Source organism: Zingiber officinale, chromosome 1B (genome assembly GCF_018446385.1).
Source record: "Zingiber officinale cultivar Zhangliang chromosome 1B, Zo_v1.1, whole genome shotgun sequence".
In the NCBI taxonomy this organism is placed as follows: domain Eukaryota; kingdom Viridiplantae; phylum Streptophyta; class Magnoliopsida; order Zingiberales; family Zingiberaceae; genus Zingiber; species Zingiber officinale.
Window position 1 is genome coordinate 87,121,360 of NC_055986.1, and position 17,834 is coordinate 87,139,193.

General features: G+C 36.0%; 2 protein-coding genes and 2 pseudogenes across 2 annotated transcripts; 2 read left to right on the forward strand and 2 right to left on the reverse strand.

Annotated features, from left to right (window-relative positions):
• The first annotated feature begins 4,646 nt into the window (after positions 1-4,646).
• Positions 4,647-5,264, forward strand: LOC121976465 (annotated as a pseudogene).
• A 476-nt stretch (positions 5,265-5,740) lies between these two features.
• LOC122039768 (early nodulin-75-like) lies at positions 5,741-11,413 on the reverse strand. The gene is made up of 2 exons (XM_042599220.1): positions 11,143-11,413; positions 5,741-6,711 (listed from the first exon to the last, which is right to left on the reverse strand). Exons 1-2 carry the CDS (start codon positions 11,411-11,413, stop codon positions 5,741-5,743), a joined length of 1,242 nt encoding a protein of 413 aa, XP_042455154.1.
• A 3,093-nt stretch (positions 11,414-14,506) lies between these two features.
• Positions 14,507-15,636, forward strand: LOC122039779 (early nodulin-75-like). Its single transcript, XM_042599228.1, has 2 exons — positions 14,507-14,570; positions 14,666-15,636. Exons 1-2 carry the CDS (start codon positions 14,507-14,509, stop codon positions 15,634-15,636), a joined length of 1,035 nt encoding a protein of 344 aa, XP_042455162.1.
• Positions 15,637-16,113: 477 nt separating this feature from the next.
• LOC121976552 lies at positions 16,114-16,731 on the reverse strand (annotated as a pseudogene).
• Between the last annotated feature and the right edge of the window lie 1,103 nt (positions 16,732-17,834).

The window sequence follows — 17,834 nt, forward strand, 5'->3', positions numbered from 1 at the left end:
TGTAGAGAGCCGTTGGGCTGGCACCAATCGACTGGTGCAAGGACCAGTCGACTGGTAATGGGCAAATCAGCTTACTGATTTGCTCCAAACTCTATAAGAAGGAGCTTGGGATGGCTGGTCAAGCTGACGAAATTAAACTTGGTTAAGGTCTAATTAGTAGTCTACAAGTTCTCAAGAGTTTCCCTTGTGTCCAAGAGGTCTTGGTGAGTTTGTGGTGAGGTTTCTCCGCCCACAAGGAGGTTTGAGCTAGTCGGAGGTTTTCCGGGGAGTAATCCATCGACGGATAGGGATCGTCCACCTTACGGACACGCCGTGGAGTATGAGCTTTATCTCCAAACCACGTAAATGATCGTGTAGCTTGATTTGCTTTCTTTTCTTGTCTTTAATCTTTAGCTTGTTTGTATTTTGTATTATTCCACTGCGCAAGCTAACAATAGTGTAGGAAGCAATCGATTTGGGTGAGCCGCTATCCCCCCCCCTCTAGCGGTCATCCGATCTCCAACACTAACTACTCTAATAATCCTCAATCCACATAAATTTTTTCACACATGAACAACCAACTACAATATCCAACTCAATCCATAATCTACAGCAAAGGTCCAATTCTCTACACCTTACCTCAATATCACAGCCACTCTTGTTGATCCATAACCAGGGATGATTACTGTCGGAAGAGTAGCTGCTGGAAATCAACTCACTGTTCGGATCAAGAAATCAACACACCAATTCCACAACCTAAAACCAGAACAATCAATGACCTTACCTATTCTCAATCCAGCATGGAGACTTGACCTAAGAGTTGAAGAGATCAACAAGGAAGGATTAGCAGTAGTACCTTAATACCAGCGCACGGGAGAAGGAAGTAACCGTCTGGAAAGACGATCACGATCAACTCCAAGAAAATTAGAGCTCGAATCCATCCCTTTGGCCGAAGATCGCATCATGTGGAACGATGACTTGGAGAGGAGAGTAACTGGTGGGCTTCCAGTGAGGGGTAAAGGGAACAAGATGCTCGACCGACGCCGGAGTGGGCAGCGTTGGCGCGATCGCAATCGGGTGCTGAGGTAGGTCTCAGAAAAATCGGCGTCAGCTGTGACTCAGGAGGGAGATAGGCTCGGGGTGTCGACGTAGAGAGGAAGGGACGAGTTTTGTACGCGGGGAGAAGAGAAGTGAGGTGTCAGGAGGGCGGTGGCGTCGGCGCGTCGGTTGGGGAAGACAAGGAGAAATCAGGCGCGAGTGAGGGAGATGAGGAAGAGATCGGGAGAGGAAGTGGGGAGTCGGTCGGCGTCGGGTGAGGAGGAATCAAGTGGGGAGGGAATAAAGGAAAAAGGGAAAACTAGGTTTTCCTTTTTATACTTTATGTTGAATCAATTAATGTCTAGGTTGATTCCTCAATTAACTCCCACTTATTGGGTATTCCAAATAGGCTTTCCCAAGCCTATAAAATTTGTCCCCTTAAAATACGTCATTATTCCTGAAATTCTTAGAAAATTTCTAAAAATTCCTGAAATTTTCAATAAAATTATTTCTCAAATAACCTTATTCTTTAGCTATTATTTGGGTACCGTATTTTACATCTGCAATCGAGAATCGCACATCCCAACCCTTATCAGAATCCTACATCTGGACTTCAACCTATCGGGATCGAACATCTCGACTTGTCGGAATCACACATTCGATCTTCAACCAATCAGGAATTGAACATCCCGACTTGCTAGAATCACACATCAGATCTTCCACCAATCAGGAATCGAACATCCTGACTAGGGTTAGTCAACCCTGCACATTTGGTAACAAGGTTAGATTGTAACACGTCTATACGTCTAACTTAAACATAATTGTCATTCATCAAAACTTAGATTTAACCATTGATGCCAACTACACCAACAGTCCTTCTCCCTGAGAAATTTCATTGCTTGTTTTCTTCCTTTGGTGAAAACTTAATAATGCATCTGTGATCTCCTCTAATTTAAAAGTTTCCTTACCCCCACATTAAAGTAGTAACCAAATTCTCGTACGTAGGAGATAAGGTAGAGAATTCAATAATATCAGTGTCTTGTCTTCATCTTCGATCTTGACATCATCCCGCTTCATATCACTCACAATTTGGTTGAATACATTGATGTACTGAGTCAAATAAGTTCCTTCTGTCATTTTCAGCCTGAATAATTTCTGTTTGAGATACAAATTGTTTCTCAATGCATTTGACATGTACCGACTTTCCAGCTTTTGTCAAACTACCATCGGTGACTACTCGTCCATGACATGGTACATCACATCATCCGTAAGACAAATCTTGATTGTTTTCACTACCTTCACCTGAAGTTTTTCCCAATTTGATCTCTCCATGCTTTCTAGTTTCCTTTCTCCTAGCACCTTCACTATGCCTTGTTGCACCAATAAGTTCTTGACCCTTCTTTGTCATAATCGAAAGTTTCCAATTCTATCAAACTTCACCATATCAAATTTCACAGAAGTTGTCCTCGACATGTTGAAGAAATTCGCCAAAACCTATAGCTCTGATACCAATTGTTACACAAAAAGGGGGGAGATCTCTCAACCTCTAATGCAGAAAAGGAGGAAGAGAGAAAAAAGTCGTGCGAAGCAACGTGACAAAGGCACACAAAAGTAGCAACCACAAGGAAGGAGAAGAAGAAGAATAGTTACCATGGTTTGGTAATACGCCTACTCTACAAAAACGACCGAAGTTTTATTAAAATTTTCTCTACATAATTGAATCATATTCCATGATTCTTATGATTATACAATAGGTTTACAATGATCTCTATAAATAGTGCATAAACCACAGATACAGTAAAATCATAATAGAATTTTGTTATGAAAAATCGTAATAAAATTCTGTTATAAAAAATCGTAATAGAAATCTGTTATATAAAATTGTAACAGAATTTTATTAAGAAAAATCTTAATAAAATTTTCTTTCATAACATTCATCACATTGACATTCATCCAAATATGAACCACCCATTAACACCAACCATGATAGAAGATTGTGGTCCACAATAACTTAGACTAAAATGGCCATTCTATTCCATTCAATTCAATTATTTCAGACATTTGAATTCATCTAATTAATTTTGATGATAGATAATTTTGTATTCGTCTACAATATAAATTTAGAGTTTAATTTATATATATTAAAAATCCAATCTTCAAATATTCATCTCATTTGAAGTCATATTAAAAAAATAATATTAACTCCCTGTTTTCAAAATAAAAAATAAAAAGGTTATAATTTTTTTAAAAGAATAATAGAAATGAAAGTCACATGTGTTATGTATGTTTAGAAATAAGTTAATATTAAAAAGTAAAATATAAATAAAGAATATAATAATTTTATTAAAATTAACCATTTAACAATTTTGATAAAATTGCTGATTCATATTTATTTTTAAGTTATGAACAGACTTCAACGATATCTTACGCACAATGTCTATATATTTAAATTTAAAATTTAAAGATAATTATGCAGTAGGTTTGCTTAAAGTTGACTCCACTATATTATCAAATATGTATTTATTTATTATTTTTAAAATTATTTTCTTCTGTTCTTATTAAATTTGATCTCTATTATTATTTAAAGAATATTTTTTAATATTTCTATAAATTATAATTTTTTACTAAATTTTTGAAAAATATAGTATAGTTTAAATCATTTTATTCTTTATTATTTTTAAAATACATACCAATTTTTATTATAATATTCGTAATTTATTTGACTGTTTTAATTAACTTTGGATGTGTGAATTTAATTAAGAAACTTAATTTCAATTTTTTTTTATCATTCTCAAATATAGACACATAATCTAATTTCTAGTATCTAGATCACTTATTCTAATCACCTCAATACTCATCGGTTCTTGCTAATTTTCTTCTCTTCCTTTCTAACTTTTATTATAATTTTTTCCTTTTTATCTTTTTTTTTTTTTTATATCATATCTTATCAATCAATCTATTTCAACTCTTCTACATATCACATAATCATATGAATAAAACTATATCTTATTATTTTTTTTGAAAAAAAAAAAATCACAATCTTCTCTATCTATTTCTATTTTTCATCGATTATTGGCTCATCGTATATAAGAGATTCTCGCTACCTAACTCTAACTGGAATGATTAATAATATAATTTTTATTTTATTTTTGAATTATGATTTTTATAAAAAAAATTCATATGAATTACGATGTTGTTTAAGTATTTCCAAGCCAACTTCAACGGCAGCAACAAACTAGGACAGCCACACTTCCGGATCTGCCGTTCACGGCGACGCGGTGGAGGCAATCAAGGAAAGTTCCATTTCGCCTTCGCCTCTTCTCCTTTTGCTCCGGCTGCAGCAGATCGTGGCCATCGCCTCGGAGGCGGCACGGCAGAGCCTGAAGAAGAAGAAGGGCCTCCACGTGCCTCCGTGGCGGCGGAACGAGTACATGAGGACCAAATGGTTCTCCGCTTGCCAGCGCGCAGCCGCAGTCGAAGAAGCCGGAGGAGCCGAGAACAACTCCCGCGATGGCATCGACAGTCCCTGCTTAATCTCGGCCGTCAGTTTTCCCCGCACGGCGGACGAATCCTAAATTCTCTAAATATATAATTAAATTCATAATTAAATTTCTCGTATAAATTCCGCATCCAAGACCTCTAAATTCACTAAATATATATCTGTTTATATTTATATGAGAGTTATATTAGATATTTATATAAAACAAGGGATCCACTGTAGAGAGCCTGGTCCAAGACAGTTCGACACTGCCAACGGCTCGTCCCCAGTGAAGCTGCTCAGCAATGTGGAGAAGCTGAGACTGCTGACCAAGGCAGGGCTCCTGACTGCGGCAGAGAATCTCGGCCTCTCCCTCTCTGCAGTGGAGAGGCTCGGACTCCTCTCCAGGGCAGAGGAGCCGGGGGTCCTCTCTGCAGCGACAGACTTGGCCACGCCCGGAGCTCTCCTCAGCTTGAGCCTCGTATTGCTTGCTCTGGGCCCTCTATCTCATGCCTGAGGACTACCTGGTGGCGTTGCAGGTCACGGTCGCTTTGTTCTGTGAGCTCGGTGGATCTGTAGCCTTCGCAGCATCAAGTTCGTGTTGAATTGGTAGAAATCCAACTAAGACGGGCTTGTTGTGGAATTCTCGAGAATCAGTTTTACATAAACGAAGACTTCTCGACTTGCTGATATCATGATAAAGCTTTTCTGATCTAATGTTCTTTAGCTATGTCTCCATATGTATGGAGAATAACTTTTATCTTTATTTGGGCAAATTCTTTGTATTGATTCCAGAATAATCTCACACTCTTGAGGGTGACCTCATATTCTCCAAAATAAATAAATAAATATATCATAGAAGACATTTGCTCTTGCACAATAACTTTTTGGACGAGAGAGGTCGGGTAGCCAGTAACACATTTTACATCAATTGAGAATTAATTAGTCCTATTGAAACAATCATCTATGCAAGTACCAACTATGCTAATCGTGTGGGGAAAATTTTTCTTCATTATGATGGGAGAGAATAAGATTTAATTTATAATTTTATATTCAATTTTATCAATTTGATAATTTAATTATATTTAATAAATATTAATAAAATTTTAACGGGTAAAAATAAAATATGAGTCTTGTTTAGAGAAAATACTTCTCATAGTCAGCTTATTGCAAGGTAAATATTGAAATACGAAATCTTTATTGATGCAATAAGATTTCATTACATGATTTGGCCCAAGAACCAGCCTACAATTTTGAAGCTGGAGGTCTATTTGCCCTTGGGGGACCATAGTCATTTGTCATGTCTTGTGATGTAGATTTTTCATTCTCAAATTTTGATGCTGGAGGTCTATTTGCCCTTGGGGGGCCATAGTCGTTTATCATTTCTTGTGATGCAAATTTTTCAGTTTCGGATTCTGATGTTGGAGGTCTATTTGCCCTTGGGGGACCATAGTCATTTATTATTTCTTGTGATGAAAATTTTTCATTTACTGATTCTGATTCTGATGTTGGAGGTCTATTTGCCCTTGGGGGACCATAGTCATTTATCATTTCTTGTGATGAAAAATTTTCATTCTCGGATCCTGATACTGGAGGTCTATTTGCCCTTGGGGGGCCATAGTCATTTATCATTTCTTGTGATGAAAATTTTCCATTCTCGGATTCTGATGTTGGAGGTCTATTTGCCCTTGGGGGACCATAGTCATTTATCATTTCTTGTGATGAAAAATTTTCATTCTCGGATTCTGATGCTGGAGGTCTATTTGCCCTTGGGGGGCCATAGTCGTTTATCATTTCTTGTGATGCAAATTTTTCAGTTTCGGATTCTGATGCTGGAGGTCTATTTGCCCTTGGGGGACCATAGTCATTTATTATTTCTTGTGATGAAAACTTTTCATTTACTGATTCTGATTCTGATGCTGGAGGTCTATTTGCCCTTGGGGGACCATAGTCATTTATCATTTCTTGTGATGAAAAATTTTCATTCTCGGATTCTGATGCTGGAGGTCTATTTGCCCTTGGGGGGCCATAGTCATTTATCATTTCTTGTGATGAAAATTTTTCATTCTCGGATTCTGATGCCGGAGGTCTATTTGCCCTTGGGGGACCATAGTCATTTATCATTTCTTGTGATAAAAAATTTTGATTCTTAAATTTTGATGCTGGTGGTCTATTTGCCCTTGGAGGACCATAGTCATTTATTATTTCATCTTCTCCTGTTCGAAAATGATTTCATCTTTCAATTAGACATGAAAATTGAGAGATGTACTATTTATTTCATAAATAAAAGACTTGAGCGAAAGTTTAGTACCTGAAGTAGAAATACCAATAGAAACCAAGCACAGAAAGGCTAACAATTGGAACCCTACCCCCATTACGATCCAAATACTCTCAAGTTGTTGACCTAGTGCCCATATGCCTTTGTATTTATAGAATAAAAAAAGTAAATGAATTGATTATAGATCACTTTTCTATCTACACTTTCCTTATGGAGATACATAAATAATTTTCTTATTTAGAATATATTTTAAAAAAACAAAAAGATTCGAATATCTTAAAAAAACGGAAATATTAATGTACACAACATGACAAATTTGGTATTGTTTTACATACATGCACACTTATTGTCATTTAAAATATATATATAAAAAAATGGGAAATGAATTGATGGAAACATCACTTTAATTTTCTATCTACACTTTCCTTATGAGATGCATAAATAATCACTTTCCTTATGCGGATACATAAATAATTTTCTTATTTAGAATATATTTTAAAAAAACAAAAAGATTCCTGCTGGGAATATCTTTAAAATAACGGAAATATTAAGGTACACAACATGACAAATTTGGTATTGTTTTACATACATGCACACTTATTGTCATTTAAAATATATATAAAAAAAAGGAAATGAATTGATGTAAAGATGACTTTAATTTTCTATCTACACTTTCCTCATGGAGATACATAAATAATCACTTTCCTTATGGAGATATATAAATAATTTTATTTTTTTAGGATATATTTTAAAAAAACAAAAACATTCCTGCTGGGAATAACTTAAAAAAAACGGAAATATTAAGGTAAACATGACAAATTTGGTATTGTTTTACATACATGCACATTTATTGTCATATTTTATATATATATATATATATATATATATATATATATATATATATATATATATATATATATATATATATATATATATATATTTTGTTTGCAAGTAATATATTATCCATGTACAAAACATGTATAACAAAATTACTCCAACTCTACTTTATATATATATTAATTAATTAATGAGGTTCTCTTTAAATCCAAATTAGTTAACCACTTGATCAAATTTTCGGTACTACTGACGGGATGCCTATTTTAAATCATAAATGAACTTATTTAATCTACATACTAGGTGATTTGAGTTCTTAGACTCAAAGTTCTCTGGTTGCACCATATATATAGACTCATCTTTATCTCTATTGAGAAATGTAGTCTTTATGTTTATTTGATGTAGCTCCGCATCACAATGAGTTAAAAGTATCATAATTACCATAAGGGAGTCTTTCATCGACACCGATGAGAAAGTCTCCTTGTGATTCAGGTCTTCTTTCTGAGTAAATCTCTTGGCAACAAGATGAGCCTTATACTTTTTAATATTGCCCCTTAAATTCCGCTTGATTTTATATATCCATTTTACAACTAACGTGCTTTTTATCTTCAGTCAATTCAACAAGTTTCCAAACATCATTCCATAGACTTCAACTCTTTTTGCATGACGTTAATCCACCTTTCAGAGTCAGAACATTGTTTGAATTTTGGAAAAGATGTAGGATCACTTTCCAACCTTATTTCAAAACCATGTTCTTGGAGATAAACATAATCATGAAAATTTATAGTTCTCTCTTCCCTTGTGGATCGCCTTAAAGGCACTTGTGTTTAAGGTGGTTGAAGTACTTGCTCATCAATATGAGGTAGACTCCTCCAATTTCATTGGAGATGTCATGGGAATATCCTGATTCACTACTGTCACTGGATGCATGATATCCATAATGTGTGGTATGGTAACCACACCGCTACTGATCGCACTAGTAGTGACCACAAGAGGACTACCAATGCATTCCTCAAAAGATAGTTCCCCGACCTTATAGCTCCCACCGTCCTCAATGAACTTGGCATTTTCTATTTCGAAGGACCTATTAGAGAGATCATAAATTTATATCCTATTAACTTCTTAGAGTAACTTACAAAATTACAACTAACTGTTCTTGAGTTCAGTTCCCTTTTATTAGGCCTATAAAGCCTAGCTTTAGCTGGACAACCCCGAACGAGTAAATGCCTAATGTTAGGTTTCCTACTTGTCAACATCTCAAATGAGAATTTAGTTACTACCTTATTAGGTACTCTATTGAGCAGGTGAACTGCAGTCTTGAGTGCTTCGCCCCACAAAGACTCTGGTAGAGAAGTGAAAGTCATCATACTTCTTACCATATCTTTTAGAGTATGATTGTGACGTTTAGCTACACCATTTTGACTAGGAGTATCAGGCATGGTATACTGAGACACAATTTCACACTCAGCAAGGTAATTCACAAATGGTTCTGGACGTTGTTCACCTAATCCATCATATCGACCATAATATTACCTTCAAGGTCGGATTAGACGACTTTAATTTTCTTACCTAGTTGAAGTTCAACTTCACTTTGAAAATTTTGAGCATGTCCAAAGATTGTGACTTCTCATGAATAAGGTACAGATATTCAAATCTAGATTGGTTGTCTATGAAGCTAATAAAATATGTGTGTCAATTCCAAGATGTCTTAGGTAATGGCCCACAAATGTCCATATGTATTAGCTCCAAAATGTCATAGCAACGATTAGCCCCCTTATTCCTTTTGTTACTAGTCTAACCTTTAATACACTCTATGTAGACATCAAAATCTAACATATCAAGGTAATTAATACATTAATAATTCCATGCGACATTAACCTTTTTAGGTGTTGTTTGGATATATGTCTTAAACGTTTATGCCACAATATGGAAGAATTCTTGTCGATCAATTTATGTTTCGTACCTATACTATGTATTATTTTGTTGTCAACCATAGGAGTAAAGATGTTCAATTTATAAAGTTTATCAACTAAGGAGTCATTGTCAACCAATACTGAATTAGAGAAAATACTAAAAATTCTATTTCTAAATGAACAAGATATTGGTGCAGATTGCACTAATAATTAGGTTTTGATGTATGATAAATAGGTTAAAGTTAGATGTATTTATCTAACCTTTTACCAAGTGTATAGGACTTGATGTCTCTAGAAGACTGAAACACCAGGCTGAAGTCCATCTAGGTTGGTAGCGGGCAAGAAGTCCAAATTGGTTGAGATCTGGTAGAAAGAAGTCCAGTTGGGTTAACAACTACTGGTCTAGATTGGTTGAGATCTGCCAGAAAATCTTGGTGGGTCAAGAGACCTGACTTCAAGGAAGTCTATAAATGATAAGTGAGGTAAGTCACTGGAGGAGAGAGATTCAGTAAGGACGAGTCCCGGTGGGACTATAGGCACGGTCCAACTTAGAGCCATTTGGGAAGTCTAAGCTAAGATCATGATTAGATCCTAGTCTTGGGAAGATAAAATCTAAAGCTCATTCCCCATAATCGTCGTACGCTTCCTTCTCATCTGCCAGGGTACTCTTCCGCAAAACCTCATCTCTCAGACACACCGAGCTCGTCGACTCTCTCTCATGCCGTCCTTTTCGCTAGCTGTGTCTTTCTTTGGACCTCTTGTGCTCTTAAGTTCTTGCACACTTAGACACAAGGACATCAAAATATAATAGGACCTAACTTGACTTAGTTGTTCAGATAAAAACTATCATGAGGTACTTACAGCTTGGATAATAGGAGGTCCACTTCAGGCTATGTTTTCATCCTGGCTAGAGGAACTATATCTTAAAAGAGCGTCAAGTAAATGCTAATAGCTACTTCTACTATAGAGGCAGAGTTGATAGCATGTTATAAAGCATCCAATCATAGGATTTGGCGGTGAAACTTCATCACAGGGTTGCAGATCATTGATGGCATTGAGCCATTGCAGATCGTTGATGGTTGCGGAACTTCATCACAGCGTTGCACAATGATGCCATTCCTAGACGCTCTTTGATAAGCTAGGATTAGCTACATTATTTGTGGGTTAAATTGTAGTGATCTTTATATATTTTCACACTTTAATTTCCAAGTTTGATCATATTTGCTAAACAAGGTTTTGTATGAGCTTTAGGATGTTTTTTTGTTAATGCATGATTTATTCCTCATTATTTGAATTTGATTGTAGGGTACTAAAGGGGTTCATTATTCAAATGAAGATGTGGTCTATTCAACCAAATAAAGATGTGCAAATTCACATGTGGGTTTAACCGAACCTAGACTTCAATTGAACCAAACCCTAAGTATTTAATCAAAAGTTTGGCACGGTGAACAATGAGCTTGCGCTACTGTTCATCGTGTCGTTTACTCAACGTGCGACCGCGGCTCCTCCCTGCATCCAGATCTGCGAGTAGCTTGTCCTCATCGATGGTGAGGTTTTCAGCTTCGGGCGACCAGTTTCGATCACTGTTAATCTTCAGCTAGTGGATTTGGCAGACGGAGTACTGTAGCTGTGGATTGCGACTTTCTCCTCAGTTCGGCGGCGTTCCTCCGATTTGAGTTTCCATTCCACTCCAGAACCATCAGCGGCGTTCCTCCGGTGCTTCTGATCTATTTCCGATAGCACTCCATTCTTCGTGGTTCTTCGTCCAGCTCGCGATTCCAACACCAGTGAATCCTGTGCGCGACGGTGAACAGCTTCAAATCTTGAACTCGTTGAAGATTTGTGTGCTAATTCAGGTGAATCTGAGTTCATCTTGAAGCTCGTGGGCACCATTCCGATTTCCGTTGGAATGTTCTCTGCGGATTCTTTGTGCGACGGCAAAGAGAAGACAAACTGATTTAAGAGTTGGATTGTAGGGATGTTAGGTTTTCTTTGCAATTTGCTTTCTAGTATAGATCTTTCTTATTTCTGCATTTTTGTTTCTGAATTGATTAGTTTATAGCTTAGATTTGTTTGTTGTTTCATTTTCTACACGAATCTGTTCTTTTGGTTTTGTTCTTGTGTGTTCTGGTTCGAATTCTGTTTGGTTTCATAATTTCTGCTACAACTTTGTTTGAATTATTCATTAGCTAATAGATTAGTTAGTTTAATTGAGTATTTAATCTCTAGCGTGCCTAGTTTGATGTCTTGAAGTTTTATTTTGCAATACACCAAGCTGAAATTCTGCATTCTTGTTGGACTTAGGTAAATTCAATTAGTTTAGTAGCTTTAGTTCTACATTAATTTCAGGTAGCTTTAGATTAGAACTCTAAGTTGCTTCAGTTATATTTGGTATTTTTAAGGTTGATTGTCATATAGGGTTGAGCATTATTCTGTGCAAACATTGATTGATTGTCGCCTCGGTCCGAGTCTTTTTCTCCGGCTCCGCTTGTTTGGGTGATCTCTGCCATCCAGAATAGGGCTCACCTAAACTCAACTTCCGATCTTCTCGAGCAGGCTTCCACTCTGGCTTCTCGTCCCTCGGAATCGTCGCGTGCTTCCTTCTCGTCCGGCAGCGTACTCATCCGTAGTCTTCATCCCTCGGTCGCACCCCGTGCCGACCTTCTTGCTAGGTGCGTCTCTTGCTCCCCGAGTAGTCTTCCACTCTGGCTTCTCGTCCCTCAGAACCACCACACGCTTCCTTCTCATCCGCCGGTGTACTCTTCGGCAGCGCCTCGTTCCTCGGACGCACCGCGTGCCGTCCTTCTTGCTAGCTGCGTCTTCCACTCGACTACCTGTACTCCTAAGCCCCTGCACACTTAGACACAAGATTAAAAACCGATAAGACCTAACTTAACTTGTTGATCACACCAAAACAACCTTGGAGTTCCAACATATATAACATTACCAAATTTGTATTGTTGTCTACCTTAATATTTCTATTTTTTTAAGATATTCCTATTAGGATTTTTTTTAAATATATTTTAAAATAATAAAATTATTTATGTATCTCCGTAAGGAAAGTGTAGATAGAAAAGTGATCTTTACATCAATTCATTTCATTTTTTGGGGGGAGGGTGTGGGGAGAGGGCCACGAGGAAGGATTGCGTCGTAGCGAGTTGTGGCAAGGAACAAGGTCAAGGAACTATCTTTTGAGGACGATTTAAATTTTATGATCTCTCTAATAGATCCTTTAAAATAGGAAATGTCAAGTTTATTGAGAACGGTGGGAGTTATAAGGTCAGGGAACTATCTTTTGAGGAATGCATTGGTAGTCCTCTTGTGGTCACTACTAGTGCGATCAGTAGCAGTGTGGTTATCATACCACACATTATGGATATCACGCATCCAATGACAGTAGTGAATCAGGATATTCCCATGACATCTCCAATGAAATTGGAGAAGTCTACCTCATATTGATGAGCAAGTACTTCAACCACCTTAAACACAAGTGCCTTTAAGGCGATCCACAAGGGAAGAGAGAACTATAAATTTTCATGATTATGTTTATCTCCAAGAACATGGTTTTGAAATAAAGTTGGAAAGTGATCCTACATCTTTTCCAAAATTCAAACAATGTTCTGACTCTGAAAGGTGGATTAACGTCATGCAAAAAGAGTTGAAGTCTATGGAATGATGTTTGGAAACTTGTTGAATTGACTGAAGATAAAAAGCACGTTAGTTGTAAAATGGATATATAAAATCAAGCGGAATTTAAGGGGCAATATTAAAAAGTATAAGGCTCATCTTGTTGCCAAGAGATTTACTCAGAAAGAAGACCTGAATTACAAGGAGACTTTCTCATCGGTGTCGATGAAAGACTCCCTTAGGGTAATTATGATACTTTTAACTCATTGTGATGCGGAGCTACATCAAATAAACATAAAGACTACATTTCTCAATAGAGATAAAGATGAGTCTATATATATGGTGCAATCAGAGAACTTTGAGTCTAAGAACTCAAATCACCTAGTATGTAGATTAAATAAGTTCATTTATGATTTAAAATAGGCATCCCGTCAGTAGTACCGAAAATTTGATCAAGTGGTTAACTAATTTGGATTTAAAGAGAACCTCATTAATTAATTAATATATATATAAAGTTGAGTTGGAGTAATTTTGTTATACATATTTTGTACATGGATAATATATTACTTGCAAACAAAATATATATATATATATAAAATATGACAATAAATGTGCATGTATGTAAAACAATACCAAATTTGTCATGTTTACCTTAATATTTCCGTTTTTTTTAAGTTATTCCCATCAGGAATGTTTTTGTTTTTTTAAAATATATCCTAAAAAAATAAAATTATTTATATATCTCCATAAGGAAAGTGATTATTTATGTATCTCCATGAGGAAAGTGTAGATAGAAAATTAAAGTCATCTTTACATCAATTCATTTCCTTTTTTTTATATATATTTTAAATGACAATAAGTGTGCATGTATGTAAAACAATACCAAATTTGTCATGTTGTGTACCTTAATATTTCCGTTATTTTAAAGATATTCCCAGCAGGAATCTTTTTGTTTTTTTAAAATATATTCTAAATAAGAAAATTATTTATGTATCCGCATAAGGAAAGTGATTATTTATGCATCTCATAAGGAAAGTGTAGATAGAAAATTAAAGTGATGTTTCCATCAATTCATTTCCCATTTTTTTATATATATATTTTAAATGACAATAAGTGTGCATGTATGTAAAACAATACCAAATTTGTCATGTTGTGTACATTAATATTTCCGTTTTTTTAAGATATTCGAATCTTTTTGTTTTTTTAAAATATATTCTAAATAAGAAAATTATTTATGTATCTCCATAAGGAAAGTGTAGATAGAAAAGTGATCTATAATCAATTCATTTACTTTTTTTATTCTATAAATACAAAGGCATATGGGCACTAGGTCAACAACTTGAGAGTATTTGGATCGTAATGGGGGTAGGGTTCCAATTGTTAGCCTTTCTGTGCTTGGTTTCTATTGGTATTTCTACTTCAGGTACTAAACTTTCGCTCAAGTCTTTTATTTATGAAATAAATAGTACATCTCTCAATTTTCATGTCTAATTGAAAGATGAAATCATTTTCGAACAGGAGAAGATGAAATAATAAATGACTATGGTCCTCCAAGGGCAAATAGACCACCAGCATTAAAATTTAAGAATCAAAATTTTTTATCACAAGAAATGATAAATGACTATGGTCCCCCAAGGGCAAATAGACCTCCGGCATCAGAATCCGAGAATGAAAAATTTTCATCACAAGAAATGATAAATGACTATGGCCCCCCAAGGGCAAATAGACCTCCAGCATCAGAATCCGAGAATGAAAATTTTTCATCACAAGAAATGATAAATGACTATGGTCCCCCAAGGGCAAATAGACCTCCAGCATCAGAATCAGAATCAGTAAATGAAAAGTTTTCATCACAAGAAATAATAAATGACTATGGTCCCCCAAGGGCAAATAGACCTCCAGCATCAGAATCCGAAACTGAAAAATTTGCATCACAAGAAATGATAAACGACTATGGCCCCCCAAGGGCAAATAGACCTCCAGCATCAGAATCCGAGAATGAAAATTTTTCATCACAAGAAATGATAAATGACTATGGTCCCCCAAGGGCAAATAGACCTCCAACATCAGAATCCGAGAATGGAAAATTTTCATCACAAGAAATGATAAATGACTATGGCCCCCCAAGGGCAAATAGACCTCCAGCATCAGAATCCGAGAATGAAAATTTTTCATCACAAGAAATGATAAATGACTATGGTCCCCCAAGGGCAAATAGACCTCCAACATCAGAATCAGAATCAGTAAATGAAAAATTTTCATCACAAGAAATAATAAATGACTATGGTCCCCCAAGGGCAAATAGACCTCCGACATCAGAATCCGAAACTGAAAAATTTGCATCACAAGAAATGATAAACGACTATGGCCCCCCAAGGGCAAATAGACCTCCAGCATCAAAATTTGAGAATGAAAAATCTACATCACAAGACATGACAAATGACTATGGTCCCCCAAGGGCAAATAGACCTCCAGCTTCAAAATTGTAGGCTGGTTCTTGGGCCAAATCATGTAATGAAATCTTATTGCATCAATAAAGATTTCGTATTTCAATATTTACCTTGCAATAAGCTGACTATGAGAAGTATTTTCTCTAAACAAGACTCATATTTTATTTTTACCCGTTAAAATTTTATTAATATTTATTAAATATAATTAAATTATCAAATTGATAAAATTGAATATAAAATTATAAATTAAATCTTATTCTCTCCCATCATAATGAAGAAAAAATTTTCCCCACACGATTAGCATAGTTGGTACTTGCATAGATGATTGTTTCAATAGGACTAATTAATTCTCAATTGATGTAAAATGTGTTACTGGCTACCCGACCTCTCTCGTCCAAAAAGTTATTGTGCAAGAGCAAATGTCTTCTATGATATATTTATTTATTTATTTTGGAGAATATGAGGTCACCCTCAAGAGTGTGAGATTATTCTGGAATCAATACAAAGAATTTGCCCAAATAAAGATAAAAGTTATTCTCCATACATATGGAGACATAGCTAAAGAACATTAGATCAGAAAAGCTTTATCATGATATCAGCAAGTCGAGAAGTCTTCGTTTATGTAAAACTGATTCTCGAGAATTCCACAACAAGCCCGTCTTAGTTGGATTTCTACCAATTCAACACGAACTTGATGCTGCGAAGGCTACAGATCCACCGAGCTCACAGAACAAAGCGACCGTGACCTGCAACGCCACCAGGTAGTCCTCAGGCATGAGATAGAGGGCCCAGAGCAAGCAATACGAGGCTCAAGCTGAGGAGAGCTCCGGGCGTGGCCAAGTCTGTCGCTGCAGAGAGGACCCCCGGCTCCTCTGCCCTGGAGAGGAGTCCGAGCCTCTCCACTGCAGAGAGGGAGAGGCCGAGATTCTCTGCCGCAGTCAGGAGCCCTGCCTTGGTCAGCAGTCTCAGCTTCTCCACATTGCTGAGCAGCTTCACTGGGGACGAGCCGTTGGCAGTGTCGAACTGTCTTGGACCAGGCTCTCTACAGTGGATCCCTTGTTTTATATAAATATCTAATATAACTCTCATATAAATATAAACAGATATATATTTAGTGAATTTAGAGGTCTTGGATGCGGAATTTATACGAGAAATTTAATTATGAATTTAATTATATATTTAGAGAATTTAGGATTCGTCCGCCGTGCGGGGAAAACTGACGGCCGAGATTAAGCAGGGACTGTCGATGCCATCGCGGGAGTTGTTCTCGGCTCCTCCGGCTTCTTCGACTGCGGCTGCGCGCTGGCAAGCGGAGAACCATTTGGTCCTCATGTACTCGTTCCGCCGCCACGGAGGCACGTGGAGGCCCTTCTTCTTCTTCAGGCTCTGCCGTGCCGCCTCCGAGGCGATGGCCACGATCTGCTGCAGCCGGAGCAAAAGGAGAAGAGGCGAAGGCGAAATGGAACTTTCCTTGATTGCCTCCACCGCGTCGCCGTGAACGGCAGATCCGGAAGTGTGGCTGTCCTAGTTTGTTGCTGCCGTTGAAGTTGGCTTGGAAATACTTAAACAACATCGTAATTCATATGAATTTTTTTTATAAAAATCATAATTCAAAAATAAAATAAAAATTATATTATTAATCATTCCAGTTAGAGTTAGGTAGCGAGAATCTCTTATATACGATGAGCCAATAATCGATGAAAAATAGAAATAGATAGAGAAGATTGTGATTTTTTTTTTTTCAAAAAAAATAATAAGATATAGTTTTATTCATATGATTATGTGATATGTAGAAGAGTTGAAATAGATTGATTGATAAGATATGATATAAAAAAAAAAAAAAGATAAAAAGGAAAAAATTATAATAAAAGTTAGAAAGGAAGAGAAGAAAATTAGCAAGAACCGATGAGTATTGAGGTGATTAGAATAAGTGATGTAGATACTAGAAATTAGATTATGTGTCTATATTTGAGAATGATAAAAAAAAATTGAAATTAAGTTTCTTAATTAAATTCACACATCCAAAGTTAATTAAAACAGTCAAATAAATTACGAATATTATAATAAAAATTGGTATGTATTTTAAAAATAATAAAGAATAAAATGATTTAAACTATACTATATTTTTCAAAAATTTAGTAAAAAATTATAATTTATAGAAATATTAAAAAATATTCTTTAAATAATAATAGAGATCGAATTCAATAAGAACAGAAGAAAATAATTTTAAAAATAAT

Excerpts from the sequence above, each read along its gene's own strand:
- LOC122039768 (XM_042599220.1), bottom strand. The coding sequence starts at position 11,413 with ATGGTGCCCACGAGCTTCAAGATGAACTCAGATTCACCTGAATTAGCA. Across the intron at positions 6,712-11,142 it reads AGTCGCAATCCACAGCTACA|GAGAAGATGAAATAATAAAT; the intron begins GTACTCCGTCTG and ends ATTTTCGAACAG.
- LOC122039779 (XM_042599228.1), top strand. The coding sequence starts at position 14,507 with ATGGGGGTAGGGTTCCAATTGTTAGCCTTTCTGTGCTTGGTTTCTATT. Across the intron at positions 14,571-14,665 it reads TATTGGTATTTCTACTTCAG|GAGAAGATGAAATAATAAAT; the intron begins GTACTAAACTTT and ends ATTTTCGAACAG.